At 41.2% G+C, this 16,846-nt stretch overlaps 1 protein-coding gene across 2 annotated transcripts in view; it reads right to left on the reverse strand.

Annotated features, from left to right (window-relative positions):
* drp2 (dystrophin related protein 2) overlaps positions 1–16,846 on the reverse strand; it is a 95,285-nt gene that overhangs the window by 44,077 nt on the left and 34,362 nt on the right. For both annotated transcript variants that reach the window (XM_053682080.1, XM_053682081.1), the window contains exons 3-11: positions 13,599–13,755; positions 12,595–12,715; positions 12,120–12,388; positions 11,092–11,238; positions 10,294–10,372; positions 9,425–9,485; positions 7,359–7,420; positions 6,927–7,001; positions 5,934–6,135 (exon numbers count right to left, since the gene is read on the reverse strand). In XM_053682080.1, the coding sequence (XP_053538055.1) occupies positions 5,934–6,135; positions 6,927–7,001; positions 7,359–7,420; positions 9,425–9,485; positions 10,294–10,372; positions 11,092–11,238; positions 12,120–12,388; positions 12,595–12,715; positions 13,599–13,755 (1,173 nt within the window). The remainder of the gene's footprint in view (positions 1–5,933; positions 6,136–6,926; positions 7,002–7,358; positions 7,421–9,424; positions 9,486–10,293; positions 10,373–11,091; positions 11,239–12,119; positions 12,389–12,594; positions 12,716–13,598; positions 13,756–16,846) is intronic.

The raw sequence follows: 16,846 nt of genomic DNA on the forward strand, positions 1-16,846 counted from the left end.
ACCATAATCACTCAATTGCACCTATGGAGCCAGTTAGATTGGAACCTCCATCAGGAGTCAAAGATCACCATTCTGAAATATGACAATGCTTGCATCATGAAGTACAGTATCTGACAAAAGTGAGTACACCCCTCACATTTTTGTAAATATTTGATTATAACTTTTCATGTGACAACACTGAAGAAATGACACTTTGCTACAATGTAAAGTAGTGAGTGTACAGCTTGTGTAAATTTGCTGTCCCCTCAAAATAACTCAACACACAGCCATTAATGTCTAAACCGCTGGCAACAAAAGTGAGTACACCCCTAAGTGAAAATGTCCAACTTGGGCCCAAAGTGTCAATATTTTGTGTGGCCACCATTATTTTCAAACACTGCCTTAACCCTCTTGGTATAGAGTTCACCAGATCTTCACAGGTTGCCACTGGAGTCCTCTTCCACTACTCCATTACAACATCACGGAGCTGGTGGTTATTAGAGACCTTGTGCTCCTCCACCTTCCGTTTGAGGATGCCCCACAGATGCTCAATAGGGTTTAGGTCTGGAGACATGCTTGGCCAGTCCATCACCTTCACCCTCAGCTTCTTTAGCAAGGCAGTGGTCGTCTTGGAGGTGTGTTTGGGGTCGTTATCATGCTTGAATACTGCATACTTATCATGCTCTGCTTCAATATGTCACAGTACATGTTGGCATTCATGGTTCCCTCAATGAATAGACGTATGAGTGGTGCCAGCATTGCTGCAGAGGTTGAAGGGGTGGGGGGGTCATCCTGTCAGTGCTCAGACCATATGCCACACACTGCGTCAAATCGGTCTGCATGGCTGTCATCCCAGAAGGAAGTCTCTTCTAAAGATGATGCACAAGAAAGCCCGCAAACAGTTTTCTGAAGACAAGCAGACTAAGGACATGGATTATGAGACCAAGATAAACTTATTTGGTTCAGGTGGTGTCAAGCGTGTTTGGTGGCAACCAAGTGAGGAGTACAAAGACAAGTGTGTCTTGCCTACAGTCAAGCATGGCGGTGGGAGTGTCATGATCTGGGGCTGCACGAGTGCTGCCAGCACTGGGGAGCTACAGTTCATTGAGGGAACCATGAATGCCAACATGTACTGTGACATACTGAAGCAGAGCATGATCAGTATGCATTATTCCAGCATGATAACGACCCCAAACACACCTCCAAGACGACCACTGCCTTGCTAAAGAAGCTGAGGGTGAAGGTGATGGACTGGCCAAGCATGTCTCCAGACCTAAACCCTATTGAGCATCTGTGGGGCATCCTCAAATGGAAGGTGGAGGAGCACAAGGTCTCTAACATCCACCAGCTCCGTGATGTCATCGTGGAGGAGTGGAAGAGAACTCCAGTGGCAACCTGTGAAGCTCTGGTGAACTCCATGCCCAAGAGGGTTAAGGCAGTGCTGGAAAATAATGGTGGCCACACAAAATATTGACACTTTGGGCCCAATTTGGACATTTTCACTTAGGGGTGTACTCACTTTTGTTGCCAGCGGTTTAGACATTAATGGCTGTGTGTGGAGTTATTTTGAGGGGACAGCAAATTTACAGTGTTATACAAGCTGTACACTCACTACTTTACATTGTAGCAAAGTGTCATTTCTTCAGTGTTGTTACATGAAAATATATAATCAAATATTTACAAAAATGTGAGGGGTGTACTCACTTTTGTGAGATACTGTAGCTCCTCAAACATCTGAGCTAATCAAAAACACAGAGAAACTCATCCAGACTGTTCCGGTAGCAGTCCGTAATACATCCCAGTCAGTACAGTCCAAGCATGCCTGAAGATCCTCCACAGCCTCCTTGGTCCAATGCTTTGATGTCCTCACAATAGGTTTGGAGAAATTTAATTTCTGTCTGTATGCAGGAATCACACAGACCATGATGTGGGCAGAGTGTCCCAGTGAATCTCGTGGGAAGGTGTGATAGGCACTGCTTACTGTAGTGTAACTGATCCAGAATGTAAGAAAGAAAATGAAGAAAAGTCTCTGTTTTTCCCCACCAGTAGCTGAAGTTCATCCAGCTTGTTGCATAGTGAATGCATATTGGAGAGAAATATTCCCAGCAGCAGTGTACGATCGGCAGAACATCGGCGGAAGCGCATAAGCGCACAGGCACGTTTCCCCCTCCTCCAGCATTTCACTGCATGTGCAAAGGTGAGGTCACCTTTAACCAGAATGTCCCATAAATTCACGGATGTGTTGATGAAGGTGGGAAATAAATCCATAGGGACTGTAGCACTGATGTTCATAAGCTCTTCAATGGTGAATGAACTCCCGGTATCATAAAAATAAAATTGTTTTAACAAACAAAACAAAGTGCACCAACACACCCTCGGTGCCATGTTGTAGTACTCTATTCCCCTAAATTTCTGGCATTTGGCAGCACTGCCACCAGCTGTGTCATTTGAGTTTTTACACATTGAGTTTGATAAATTGCTTGTTCTAGATTTGTTGTCATTATTTTTTGTGGTTTTCTTTTTGGTAATTTTTTTGTACAGTGGCCTTTTCCCAGAGATGTAAAGTCTCTCTTTCTAGCTTTGGACATGGCCTATTGTATTTCCACTATGTCTGTCTTTGTCTGTTGCTGTCTTTTCTCAATCCGCTTCCTTCCTGGCTCTGTTCATCTTTACAATATGGACTTTATGGCAATGTTACTGTAGAACCCTGGTGTGTGAGAGGAAGACTCAAAAGACAGACAAAATATTAACTGAGCTCCGATATCGCATTTATTCAGACCCCGTTTCTCAGTGCACTTTCAAATACTCAACAGAAAACAAACACGAGTGACTTTCGCTCTGTTAGGTTCAAGTTCACGCTTCTTGGCTTGTGTACGTGCGTGTGTGTGTGCACGTGTGCATATGTTCTGCAAGCTCTGCCAATCGGACTTGCACTCTTCCTCTCGCTCTCTCTCTCGCTCGTGGAATATGGGTGGCATTGAAAGCACAAACAGACACAAATAAGTAGATGGTGGTAATACGACACAGGTGAGAATCATCACAAAATGGAGAAAAAAGTCAGGTGAATGCATCAACGGGCCCACACACAAAACTACTTTTACCTGTCAAAAAGCCTGCTCACATGGCTCATTCCACTGGACCAGATGTAGCACCCCCTTTTTAGTTAGGTCAGTCAGTGGGCTGGTGATGTCCGAATAATTAGGTTTTGATATTAGCCAGCCAGCCACAGGAAATGCCTCACCCCCTTTTAGTCTTGGTTCTCGGGCAGGCAGAAATCACTTGTGTAATCATCTTATCAATTTGGGGACGCACCCACACATCTCAAGGATCTCATAAGAACCCTGAAATATTGTACATGCCATTGGCAATCATTATTATAAATGATTATATCATCTAAATAAGCAGTGGCATGCGCATTGTGCAGGTGGAGGATTCTGTCCAGTTGAAACATTGCTGGGGCCACAAACAGTCCAAAATGACACATGACAAATTGGTGTAATGCAAACATGGAAAAGGCTGTTTTTCCTGAGATATTGGAGTTGGTTTAGTACAGTTTCAAATAAAAGTGAGCCGGATATGCGTCAAACTGAGCTATCAGCCTTGGGCACCAAGACCACCAGGCTGCTCCAATCACTGTGGGACTTCTCGATTAACCCCATGTCGAACATAGCCTTAAATTCATCCCAAACCACATTTTTCTTGTGTTAAGGCAACCGGTATGGGTGGTTGCATAAAACCAAAACTGGAGAAGTCAATGTTGTGTTTTACAAGGCTGTGTGGCCGGGTAGAAGTGAAAACACATGGAGTTCACATAAAGAACATATTGAATTACTTTTTGCTATAAGAAGGTACCTCCTCCCAATTTTCTCTAATAACATCTAAGATGTCTCAACGCTTGCATCCGTACAATAATTTGAATGGGAGAAACCCCTTGGAGTACTGCAAATAACAGTGGCTTGAGCCACTTACCCTAATTCTGCGAATCATCATGAACAAACTTACAAATCATATTTTTTTTTGAGCATTTGATTAAAGCATTCGATCAACCCATCCAGCTGTGGATGGTAAACACTGGAGCAAATCGAATTAATCCCAAACAAGTCATAAAGTTTGTGAAGTGTCTTTGAAATTAAAGTAGTGCCCTGGTCAGGAGATAAACAGAAGAGTACTTCTGTAACACTGCATGCTGAGATGTTGCACAGAGGCACTGCTTCCAGATATTACTTTGCATAATCCACCATGACAAACACAGAGCGATATCCTCACATGCACCTTTTTAATGGCCCTACAAGGTCCATGGCAATTCTTTTGAAGGGGACATCAATGGAAAGGAAGGGGGAAGGGGTGCATTTGGGGTAGCCACGAGATTCACCAGCTGACATTCACGACATTCTGCACACCACCCACAAACAGCAACATCACCGCAAATGCCCGGCCAATACAAACTGGCCATGATAAGGTTCAGTGTTTTTATCCTGGCCCAAATGCCCAGCCATAGGATTATGATGAGCCACATGGAACAGAAGTTCCCTATGGCCTTTTGGGACCAACAACTGGGTCAACTCGTCTGTTCGAGTGTCCTGCATCATGCAATATAACCTATCTTTAATAATTGAGAAATATGGCTGGGAGAGGGCAACAATAGTCTGAATTTGCTGACCATTGATTACCCTCACTTGGTTGAAGGCATGCCTCAGGGTCTCTTTGAATGATTGTTCCAAGGGGAAATCCCCAAGCAGAATCCCTGCCAAGGGTGGAGGGGCAGAGCCCTCCCCACTGTTTATTTTCCCTGATGCAGCACTGATGTTGATGGCCCTGGTCCTGCCTCCCCAGCCAATACTGCACACATTCCACACAGTGTCTAAGTCTACTTCAAATCTCGGGTTTCTGCACTACTGTAGAACCCTGGCATGTGAGGGTGTAAAGGAAGATTCGAGAGACCAGCAACAGTGGTGGATGATTGTAGGATCCTTTCCATGGTAAAGAAAAAACCCTTCACATCATCCAGCCAAGTGAATTACATGCTCCAGGAGGTAGGCATATCATTATCCAAGTCTACCATAAAGAGAAGACTTCATGAGAGCAAATACAGAGGGTTCACCACAAGGTGCAAACCATTCATAAGCCTCAAGAACAGAAAGGCCAATTAGACTTTGCCAAAGAAATATCTCAAAAAGCCAGCCCAGATCTGGAAAAGCATTCGTTCAACCTGTACCAGAATGATGGGAAGAAAAAAGTATGGAGAAGGCTTGGAACGGCTCATGATCTGACACATACCAAATCATCTGTAAAACACAGTGGAGGAAGTGTGATGGCATGGGCATGCATGGCTTCCAAAGGCACTGGGTCACTAGTGTTTATTGATGATGTGACAGAAGATAGAAGCAGCCGGATGAATTCTGAAGTGTATAGGAACATATTGTCTGCTCAGATTCAGCCAAATTCTGTGAAGTTAATTGGACAGCGCTTCACTTTACAGATGGACAATGACCCAAAACATACTGTGAAAGCAACCCAGGAGTTTTTTAAAGTAAAGAAGTGGAATATTCTGCAATGACCAAGTCAGTCACCCGATCTCAACCCGATTGAGCATGCATTTCACAGGTTCTGTTTAGGTTTCATTTTAATGTGAACTTAACATTCTCAATCAAGAGCTTTGGCAGGGAGATCAAGTATGGGGGCTTTTAACTCTATCCCAAATACTTTGATCGGCTTCCTGCCAATTTTGATTTTTCTTTGCCTTTGTCATGATCTGCTCCAATTCAAAGAGAATGCATAGTTCCAATATTAAACACCGTATTAAATCAAAGTAGTGAGGTTCAGGAGTCCTATCTTGAGAAGCACCCAAAGATGGAGTGGGTGTGACTGGAAGACAAATGAGAGTCTGTGTATAATAAGGTCAAAGCATATCAAGAAAGAGCAACAAGGAAGGGCCGTGCATAATGGGATAGTACCTGTCATAGACATTAAGCAACCAGTTGAGGCACATGTCCACGCAGAGTGGGATATTGATGAGCACTGATCGCTCCTCCTCCAGCTTCTCATACAGAGCAGTGAGGATGTGGATCACCTCCACGACATCCATCATGTATTCACTATGTTGCAGGTCCTGCTCTCTGAATACCTCAGCTACGCTGGTAAGTTTCAGCAGGTCCACTACACACACACACACACACACACACACACACACACACACACACACACACACACACACGAACATATAAAACCTACTCGCATTTTGCACCTGAGAGGTGATTATGCGCATGAAATGCAAGCTAATTAAATTTTTCTTTCCCAAAAATAATTTTCCTGTGCCATTCCAGAGAGGACTATAGATCTGAGGCTGTTCAGTGTGGTCATGTCTAACTAGAGAAGATAATATATCGTGAGAGTAGCTGGAAGGCTTTCAGCACTTAAGAGACAGGAGCAGGTCTTGCAGTCTTTCTCTTCACAGCAAGGTAGTATAGTATATGACAGAGTTACTACAGTACTCAGTTAATGACAGTGTCTATTAGAGAGCAAAGTAAAGTGTTGGAAAACAAACAGAACAGGAGAAAGTGAGAACAGGAATAAGAATAGGTGTAAGACAGAAAGAAAAATGACCGCTGCCTCAGTAGTGCACTAAGTGTGTACTTAGGCAGTATTATTAACTCTTGAAAGGGGTCAAGGGAGGGGAATTTGGCAACTGTGAAAGAAACTATTCTGAAATGCTAGGAGCCAGGAGCAGTTAATCTGGGAGAGAAAGTCCCTGCATGGGATGAAAAACCTCAGCCAGCCAGTCCTCACAGAATAAATCAGGGATTATAATGATTTCTTTAACTAAACTGTTTAATAATCCCCAGTAATATATAACTGCACTAATTCTTAGTCTTAATAGTCTTAATTAAGCAGCATGAACTTCACTGGGAGGGAAGGGCAGGCAAAAAATTTTCACCATGGACACTTACATTTTAGAGCCTTCTGCACTCGCCGTAGCTTCATGGCTGTCCGGTATGCTGAGAACTTTATGTTGTTCAGGTCCGCTTTGAGAGAAGTAAAGCACAGGTAAAAGACAAAAAGATTATTAGGATTATGAAAAGTATCTATACCCATTGGCTAAGAGCCCCTCTCCTGCTCATAAATATAAAGTAATATAGATGGCCTTGTGGCGTGCTTGTGGCATATCATCTGACACCATCACTGTTTTGGGGCTCTCTGTCAGTTCAGATTACCTCACACAGAACATGCCTTTTACTATATTCATTAAAGGTATTGGATGCAGTCACGTTGGGCCCTATTTGGAGAGGTATTTCGGTAGGCAAATGGGCTTTAACAAATGAAAATTTGTATTGTGTTTCAGGAGCGGTTCATAAAGATAAAAGACCATTTAGTTGTCTTACCCAGTGCTTGATATAACTCTGTCATCTTTGGATGGTCCCAGCAGGTTGTCTGTGCCTGGTGGCTAGAAGAGATGACACAAAAGGGGATGCAAAAACAACATGACAAAGGAACACTGCAAAAATAATCTTAGCAAGTGAAAATAACTTGTATATAGCCAATTTATTTCTTATTATACGATCACAATAAGCCAAATATAAGATTATTAATTTTACTCATTTCAAGTTTGAAATTGTCATGTTCTATTGGCAGATAATTTTGCTCAATTCAAGCATTTATTTCTAGAAAGAAGCAAAATTATTTGCCAAAAGAATTAGAAAACTACAAGCTTGAAATGAGTAATAAAGTCTAGAAATAGGTTTAATGATATAATTAATATTTGGTTTATTGTAAACTAAATATATGTTTATTGTAATTTTATAATAAGAAATACCCGATTTATTTGACTATATTCAAGATATTTTCACTGTTAAGATGACTTTTCTTGCAGTGGAGAAATCATTGCAGAGATTGTGAATTTGAATCCTAATGATGTCACAGCCATCCATGGCTTTGATTTCAAGACACCTAATTGGCCGTGTTCTCTGGGTGGGAGGGATGGCATTATTTTCGATAGTTTGTCAATCATAGCAACATTAGCCAATTGTGGCCATCTGTGATCTCATGCATATAGAAGATAGCAGTCAGCGCTTTCCTCCAAGTGTGTTCAGCTGCCCTTTAAAATAGCATGAGCAAGAATTTATAAAAGATGTTGTGGCTTGCTTCACATCTTGGAGAAAACACGCGTGTGTGTGTGTGTGTGTGTGTGTGTGTGTGTGTGTGTGTGTGTGTGTGTGTGTGTGTGTGTGTGTGTGTGAGACCAGGTGGAGGGAGGGGCCAGGCTGTGAGGATACACACCTGGCACTGAGTGATCTAATCAGTGGGAGAGAGCTATAAAGTAACGGCTGGAAGTGCTAGAAGGAGAGAGATGCATGCATGTTTTATGTTTATGGGCTGCTTATTATTAAACTTTGTTTATGTTCAGCTAGTTCCTGCCTACTCCTTGCTTATTGTTGAAAGTTTGTTCTAACGTGATAGTCTCCACCCTCCCAGTTGTTGGCTGTCATGTGATAGGGGATAGTGAGCTAATGGGTGGGAACTGGCAAACAATCATATTGTGGGAAAATAAAGGTGTGAAAGATAAAGAAGGACAGCAAGGTCAAAATTAGAGCACAGGTGTTAGAGTTGGAGAAGGTTCCATGAGCCAGAGTTCACATAATGCAAAGCACAGTCTAGTCTGTTCACATGTGTTCAACATAACATGACTTTGTGTCCTACTCAAATAAACCACTAACAGCTTTTCGCTACAGCCTGCATTACTTAGCAAATTCACTCTCTTTATAATAACAAACAGCACAGCCAAACCACTGCCTCTGTATCATTGCACCTGTTAACATGGTAAGAAAAAAAGAAAATTAATTAATAAGGAGAACAAATAAAAGCACAAGGCAGCCATGAGTGGACAACTGGGTAAGTGCTGTGGTGCCATTTGCTTGTGTTTTGTTAATTGAGAAGAGCTTACATTGATCAGCTGGAAACAAAGCCCATCTGTACTTTCCTCCTGTGGCCCACATGCACAACCCACCACACACTGCAAGACATCACTTGCCACAGCTATAGACTGTGATGGGTTTAGTGAATAAAAAACTTCTGTAGAGATATGTTGATGGATCCCAATTAAAAAGCTAAACAAAACTTCTCAGCCATTGGGTAGTATCAATAATCCAAACATAGAAGAGAGGCCAAGTGTCTTTCCCTAAAACAGGCTACTAGGCACATTAATGTCACCATTCAGGCTTGAATGACTGATATCTACAGGAACAAAAATGGGCTGTGAATCACAGCAGACTAGCTGACAAATGCCTAATGTGGTCAAAATATAATTTATATCAAAGCACAATAATCTTCTGCACCAGAGAACAGTAATTGTGCTTTCATGAATCTCACTCCCTTCTCTCTCTTTGCCTGATATTTTTTACTCCTGCTTTGTCTCATGGCCGCCACTACATGCTGACTACAGATGGCTTACTTGATGTAGTATGGCACTTTGTTTGGAGATATAGCACGTTCCCAAGGTATCTGCACTGAACCTGAAGAGAGAAAGGGACAGAGAGCAATATCACTCTGACAAGCATGTCGTGCATGAAAACCTATTTGCAAAATTCCAAATGACACAGGTTGAGTTCTTTTAGGTGCACAACTATAATGCAACATGACAACAGCACATGGGATATTTAGAATACATAAGGGTGATTTCACAATGAATACCATTTGTAAAAGAACGATGTAGCAGTAAAGATATCATAATACTGGGATTCAAGTTCAGCTGTGTAATAAAATTGGGGCCAAAAGTTTACATATACCTAGACTGTTTACATATACTGTACTTAGACTGTTTACATATACTTAGTACACCTGCCACTCCTGTCTCAGATGCATCCACCTTTACTATAAAGGGTTTGGAGGGGACAGGATGTTTCAGGATGGGTGCAGTGGTAAATGCCTCTTTGAGCTGGGCAAACGTGTGGTCAGTGGCTATGTTCCACTTCAGTTCCTTGTCCCCTTTCTTGGGGAGAGCAATGAAAGGAGCTGCAATGGCGCTGAAGCCCTAGATGAAATTTCTATAATATAAAAAAAATTCTACAAATATCTAAAATAAAATTTTGCCAACCCCATTTGCCAAATCGTGAAATTCAGGGGATGAATTTTCACTGTGGAACAGTATTCAGGGCTTTCAACTGTAGTGGAAGTGACTAATAGGTTAGGGACCTGAAGGCAGTGTGTTAAACAATGTGTGGACCACAGTCATTCCCATAAAGTTCAGCTCAAATTCCCATTTACTAACTTCCAGAATTGTGCTAACTCTGGACCAATCCTATCCTAACCTAGTGTTCTTACTAGAGAGGAAATGCTGTGATCCAGGGCCAAAGTCTCGGTGAGCATCCTGCAACTGCTTCATGCGTTCTTCTATAGAACCCTAAGAAGACAAAGAAGGAGAAAAAGAGACAGAGAGAAATCAGCAGGGAGAGAGAAGCAATAGAGTACAGGTGAAGGGGTGAGTTAGTAGGCAGTTTGTTTGCTACAGTTCACCAATTCACTTGAGAATTTAGTATAATTAATCTGGTTATATTTAAAAGGCATTGAATTTTTATCATGTAAATTATCTCTGAATATATCAAAACATATATAGATGCAGACACAAATGCCATGAGCACACATTCTCTCTCACTGTGTCTCCATGGGGCAAAAACTAAGCCATGTAAAAAAAAAAAAAAAAGAGAGAGAGAGAGCAAGATCAATATCAAGGGTATATGTCAGCTAGTCAAAATGCTGTGTGTGTTTCTGTGTGTCTGTGTTTGTGTTCACTGCACTTGAATTGAACTGACTGAGCAGACGCTCCCACGACTAAAGTTTTATTATTATTTAATACATGAGTAAAGTATTAGTACACTATAGTATGAGTACAGGATAGGGAGATAACATTTATCACGGAATTCACACACAAACACACACACACACACACACACACACACACAGACACACACACACACCCTTTACCCACTCACTGGACCTCTTCTTGACTACCTATGTTCCATTTTATTGTCTTTGTCCATTCATTTCCCACTGTATCACACATTAATTGTGACCATAATGTCCAATGAGGTTTAGTGACATTTACAGGCAGGTGTTGTCTACCTGCAGCAGCTTCCACCTGCTGTTGAGCTGCTCAAGAGCACGAGCATTTTCCATGGACAAGTGCACATCGGAAATGGCTAGCTGGTGGGCCAAGTCATTGATGTGCTTCATGCCTTCCTTGACTTGAGTCAGCTCTTCCTTAAACAGCTAAAGAGATGGAGGATAGAAAGAGAAAGGGGGTGGTAGGGTGGTAGATGGAGAAAAGAGAGGGGTACCAGTCTCAATGCATGCTTGAACAGCCAAAGAGCATGATCTCTCAGTGGAGTCCTGTTGCTCTTGATGCATGCTAGTATAGTCACCCTGGCAGCACAGCAAGGAAATACTATGCAAATAAATGATCTCAACCAATCAGTACAGAATATGAAGAGATATAAGATGACGGAATAAACAGCTACTTTACTTTCAGTCACCTTTTAGATGCAACCCACTTAAAAGTACTTTTTTTTTTTTTTTTATAGGTTTTTGCTCCCAAAGACCATTCTCTTTACTGATATGCAGTTAGAAAAAAAAAGGCTTCTCCATTGGATAGGTCTATGAAAGTTTTTTGCTTAAATCCTTGAAACCCTTTTGAAAGGGAAACTATTTGTTGTAGGGTTCTACACCGGACATTTAAAGTTTCCCCAGAATGACAAACCTTCAGATTTGAACAGAAAACCAAATATCCTAAGGTCCACGTGAGCTCAGTTGAGCAGTAGTGAACTTGTAGCCATTCAAGAGATAAACAGATAAATGCATTAGGGTGGCATGATGTTTAAAGACAAAACCTTGACCTTATGTCATAACAAACATATGTGCTGCATTATACTATACATTATACTATAATGTATATACACAACTGGTCCTTCTGAGAAAAAAGGCAACAGAGTAGAAGACATTCAGGCATCCTGGTGCATTTCAGAAAATCAGTTGCAGTTACCCCATACTGAGAGCAAATAACATCTTACAAGTTTCAGAGACACCACTTGGATCGATCTACATCATTACTGCAGTCATTACGGGCCTTATTAACAATCATGTACTCTCAGTACCTTTGTTGCATCAATATGGTCCTGCAGTGAATCGATGAAGAGATCTCCCACAGGCTCCCAGGCATCTCTCACACCATCAGCCTGCTCCAGAGCATGGGAGAGCTCTTCCATGGCTGCCTGCACTTGCAACAACCGCTCAAGCGTCCGCTCCATGTGACGGTGGCGATCTACACAACGTGCTGTCAGCTTCTCCCACAGGTCACTGGCCACGTTGGCCTGCTTCCAAACCGAGCGGCTCACATTCTGCACCCGGCGCCTTGGAGACAATTCTGTACAGAAGGAGGGGAAGAGGAGAAGACAGAAGACAGGAAAGGTGAAGAGTGATTCAGATCCAGTTTCTGACCCATATAAAAGATGATGTTTTGTCATAATGTGGGTTCACAATAAGCATCTATACTGAGGTGCTTTTTAAAATGTGTGGAATTTGAGGTAGCTGGTGTGTAGTGGAGGAGTGTGGTCAGAAATAGCAGCATACCTTTGCCATCTGGCAGCATTTCGTCAGGTTCCTGGAAGGGATGTTGGGCTAGGAAGGCCTGGGCTGACTCTAGCACTGAGTAGATGAAGGGGCCTCTGGACTTGACATCCTCCATAAAGGCCTGCATGAATAAGCCACAGAAATCTCTATTTAGTGGCACACATGCATACACGCACATTTGCTCAAACATGCACCCTTCTCCCCAAATTCTTTCTCCACAGAGAAAGAAATTAAATCCACAGAGCCACAGAGGCACAGCAGTGTACAGGCTGACAGCATTGTAAATTGGAAAAAAGGTGGAAAAAGTTTTTCCACAGAACCAATTACTGTGTGTGTGTGTGTGTGTGTGTGTGTGTGTGTGTGTGTGTGTGTGTGTGTGTGTGTGTAACTTAAAGTACAGCAAGAGTCTTACTTTCTTGCTGTGTCTGTATATATTGGTGTGTATGTATATGTCCTGCTGTATTTGTTATTGATTGTGCATTGCTAATGTCATATTATATGAGTTGTTTCAGTCCAAAACCACTGACAAACAGCATGTATTTATTCATTATATCCCATGTGCTAATTTTGCTCTATTTGGATTTCTTTTAAGGGGATTAAGTGAGGCTCTCCACAGGCAAGAAGAAGAAGAAGGTTTAGCATTTCAATTGCTTGATAATTGATTAGGATCTACAGTACATGTATAGTCAGCCTGATTATATGGGTGGGCAAGTATCCATCCATCCATCCATCTTCTATACCGCTTAATCCTTTTCAGGGTCATGGGGAAACATGGAGCCTATCCCAGGGAGCATCGGGCACAAGGCGGGGTACACCCTGGACAGGGTACTCTGGTGTAATTACTATACCCTCAAAAGTTGGGCTTATTGATTTGGTATATGGTAAGATTAACAGCATTAAGCATAAAAGATCATAACTAATTGAAAAAATTTAAGTTGATCTAAGGGGAAGGTGTAAATGTTGGTGTACATTTTGTGTGAGTATGTGTTTTTGTGTGATACTACCTGGTGGAAATCACGCTGGTGCTGCACAGCCCCAACATCACCCCCTATAGGCAGCTGCTCTGATAGCTCCTCATCTTTAGCTGTCAGCCATTCGATGATTTCGTGCAGTGACAGCTGCAGTTTCCCACTGTTGTCTGAGAAGGCCTCCAGACGCACCCTGGCAACACCATATACACAGTTACAATGCAATTAAATATTATAAATGGCGCACTTATATAACACACTTATCCAAAGCGCTTTACACTGTGTCTCATTCACCCATTCACACACCAATGGTAGCAGAGCTGCCATGCAAGGCGCTAACTTGCCATCGGGAGCAACTTGGGGTTCAGTGTCTTGCCCAAGGACACTTTGGCATGTGGAGTCACGTGGGCCGGGAACCAAACCGCCAACCCTACAATAAGCAGACAACCCGCTCTACCACCTGAGCCACAGCCGCCCCATTTGCCTCTAAGGCCATGGCACAATATACCAGACAATAATAAGGTTAATAATTACACATACTATATAAATTATAAATATATATATAAATTACAAAATTATAAAAAATATATATATATAAATTATACATACTATATAAATTTCAAATAATGCAAATATTGTATACTAATGTACCTGTATACATTATTTTGACAGGATTCTAACACTGTGAGGAATCACCTTTACAATGGCATAGGATATGCCATAAATAAAACATACTGGCAAGTATGGCTGGGACTGTCTCTGTCACACACATTCCATCAGAATGACAGCTGAAGTTAAATAAGAGAAGAGGGTTGTCCCACTTTTGTGTCCTAGCATGAGTCCACTACTAGCAACTGGATCATGGCCACCCTGCAGAATATTATTTGCAAGGCCTCACATGATACAGTAAGAAACAGAGTGGAGTAAAAGGTGCTGTTATACTTTTTTATTGAGCTTATATTTATCCTAGAACTAAGTCTCCACATTTATACAAATAACCTTACATACAAGGAATGGAATTTGTGCAGTGCAGAGTTCTGCAAGCAGGAATGAGAGTCTGAAGGTTTATAGTGGATGGAAGTTTTTAAAGTAGCATTTTTAGACATTAATGAAGTGTCTAAAAATGTTATGCTCAAGCCAGGGTAAGCAATACTCTATGTATATTCTAGGGCTGTGTGGAATGTGGAGAAAGAGGAAATAAAAAGCTGAGTTATTCAACTGTGTAGGTGGCAATGGCAAAGACCAATGCACCTAATAAATAGTGTGAGGAACATGTCCAGTAAATTGCTAAAAAAAATTAATACATCAATGAATAAACTTAAAGTTTGACAATACCAACAAAGAGATTTTAACAGAAATGTCCTATTTAGTGCCCACACTGATGACTTTGATATGAGACTAAAACTTGGCAGCTAAAGCAGTTGTGTTAACACATTCTGATGCTGTTAAGGTAAAGTCAGTAGATGGTTCTTTCCAGGTGTGCATGGAGAAAATATTTTGTTGTCAAACTATATTCATTTGGGATGACTGTGTACCAGTGGTGGTTGGTGGTTTTAAAATAAGGGAACCACAGGTGTCTGTTATAGACGTATTATCTATATACACTATATATAAAAATGCCTTTCTTGAAACAAGCAAGACACACTTAAATCTAGTTAAAGTGTACAAAAATCAAGCAAAATAATCTGCCAATGGGGTAAGCAAAACTGACTTGGTAAGAATTCTTGAAAATAGCATAAATATCTAGTCACTATAAATGCTATTGGATCTTAAAACTAGACAAAAATGCCAAAATTTAAGCAAGTTGTGCTTATTACAGGCAATGAACACTCAGTTATTCAGGATAGACTTACTTAAAATTAGTATTCTGGTCTCTTGATTGAGCTTTAAGAATTTATTCCTTAATTTAGATTAATAATTATATAATTATAATGATAACTTAGATGAATAATTATCTGAATAATTTATTTAAATTTTTCAAACAGCATAATAAATATGAGTGACTGTCTTTAATTAAGGCACCCGAAGCATTGTTATTGTTAGTATTTTTATTAAAACAGGGGAAAACATAGTGTCAAGGATTGAAAAAGGACACAAGCGCAGATTTTTATTGAATGAAGTGCAAAACAAATACAAAACTGTGAAAACATGAACCATAAACATAACAATGGACACAAGGCAAAAACATGCAGATTACAGTATGAGAGCAGCTGTAGGACACAAGATAACACAAACATGACAACAACAATTCAATTCAATAAAATTTTATTTGTATAGCGCTTTTTACAATAGACATTGTCTCAAAGCAGCTTTACAGAAATATCAACATGGCATACAGATATTAAAGGTGTGAATTTATCCCAACTGAGCAAGCCACTGAGTGGCGACGGTGGCAAGGAAAAACTCCCTAAGATGTTTTAAGAGGAAGAAACCTTGAGAGGAACCAGACTCAGAAGGGAACCCATCCTCATCTGGGTAACAACAGATAATGTGAAAAAGTTCATTATTGACTTATATGAAGTCTGTATGGCCTTAGGAGCAGCCGTACTCCCAGCAGTCTGGAATTGGAGAAGATTTGAGCTCCATCCAGAGCCAGAAAGGATCTGGATCTCTAGTATCTCCATAAAATCGTGTGTGGAAACAAAAGCTTGACAAGTAGGTGCTGAAAAACTAGGGCTGCATCCGAAATCGCATACTGCCCTACTACACAGTAGGCGAAAAACAGTACGCCAGAGAGGTAAGTATGTCCGAATTCTCAGTAGGCAAGAAACAGTAGGCGAGAAATACCCGGATGGCGTACAGCTTCCGGTGAGATTTTGCAGTATGCAACCGCCATCGGTCCGTACACTAAATGAGTCAAAATCCCATAATGCAACATGACTGGTGCGGATGAGCTCAGAAAAAAAATGTGGAAGACTGCACAGCGGTTCTTTTTAAGTATTAAACCTTGTTTAAACAGGACTTGTTTAACGATACCCCAATAAATTGTTAACTTTTTGAAGGTTTAAACAAGGAAACTGTTGTCACAGTGTTTGAAACGTTCCTTAGCCGGCCAAGCTAACGGCAACAAATTTACCTCAGCCTGTTAACACTGCCCACGTTAAATTTCAAATTCAGTTAATTTTCCTGAAGTGCATTTTGCAATTGTGGGTTTGCTTTAATCTGATGGTCCCTTCAAGATTTTTGTGTTTATGATGACGTCGAAGGTCACATGACAGTGCCACTATGGGAGCTGTAGCATGTCCGGGATTGTATTCATACTACACACACATACTGATTGTGTG

This window comes from Ictalurus punctatus, chromosome 8, assembly GCF_001660625.3.
Source record: "Ictalurus punctatus breed USDA103 chromosome 8, Coco_2.0, whole genome shotgun sequence".
Classification (NCBI taxonomy): domain Eukaryota; kingdom Metazoa; phylum Chordata; class Actinopteri; order Siluriformes; family Ictaluridae; genus Ictalurus; species Ictalurus punctatus.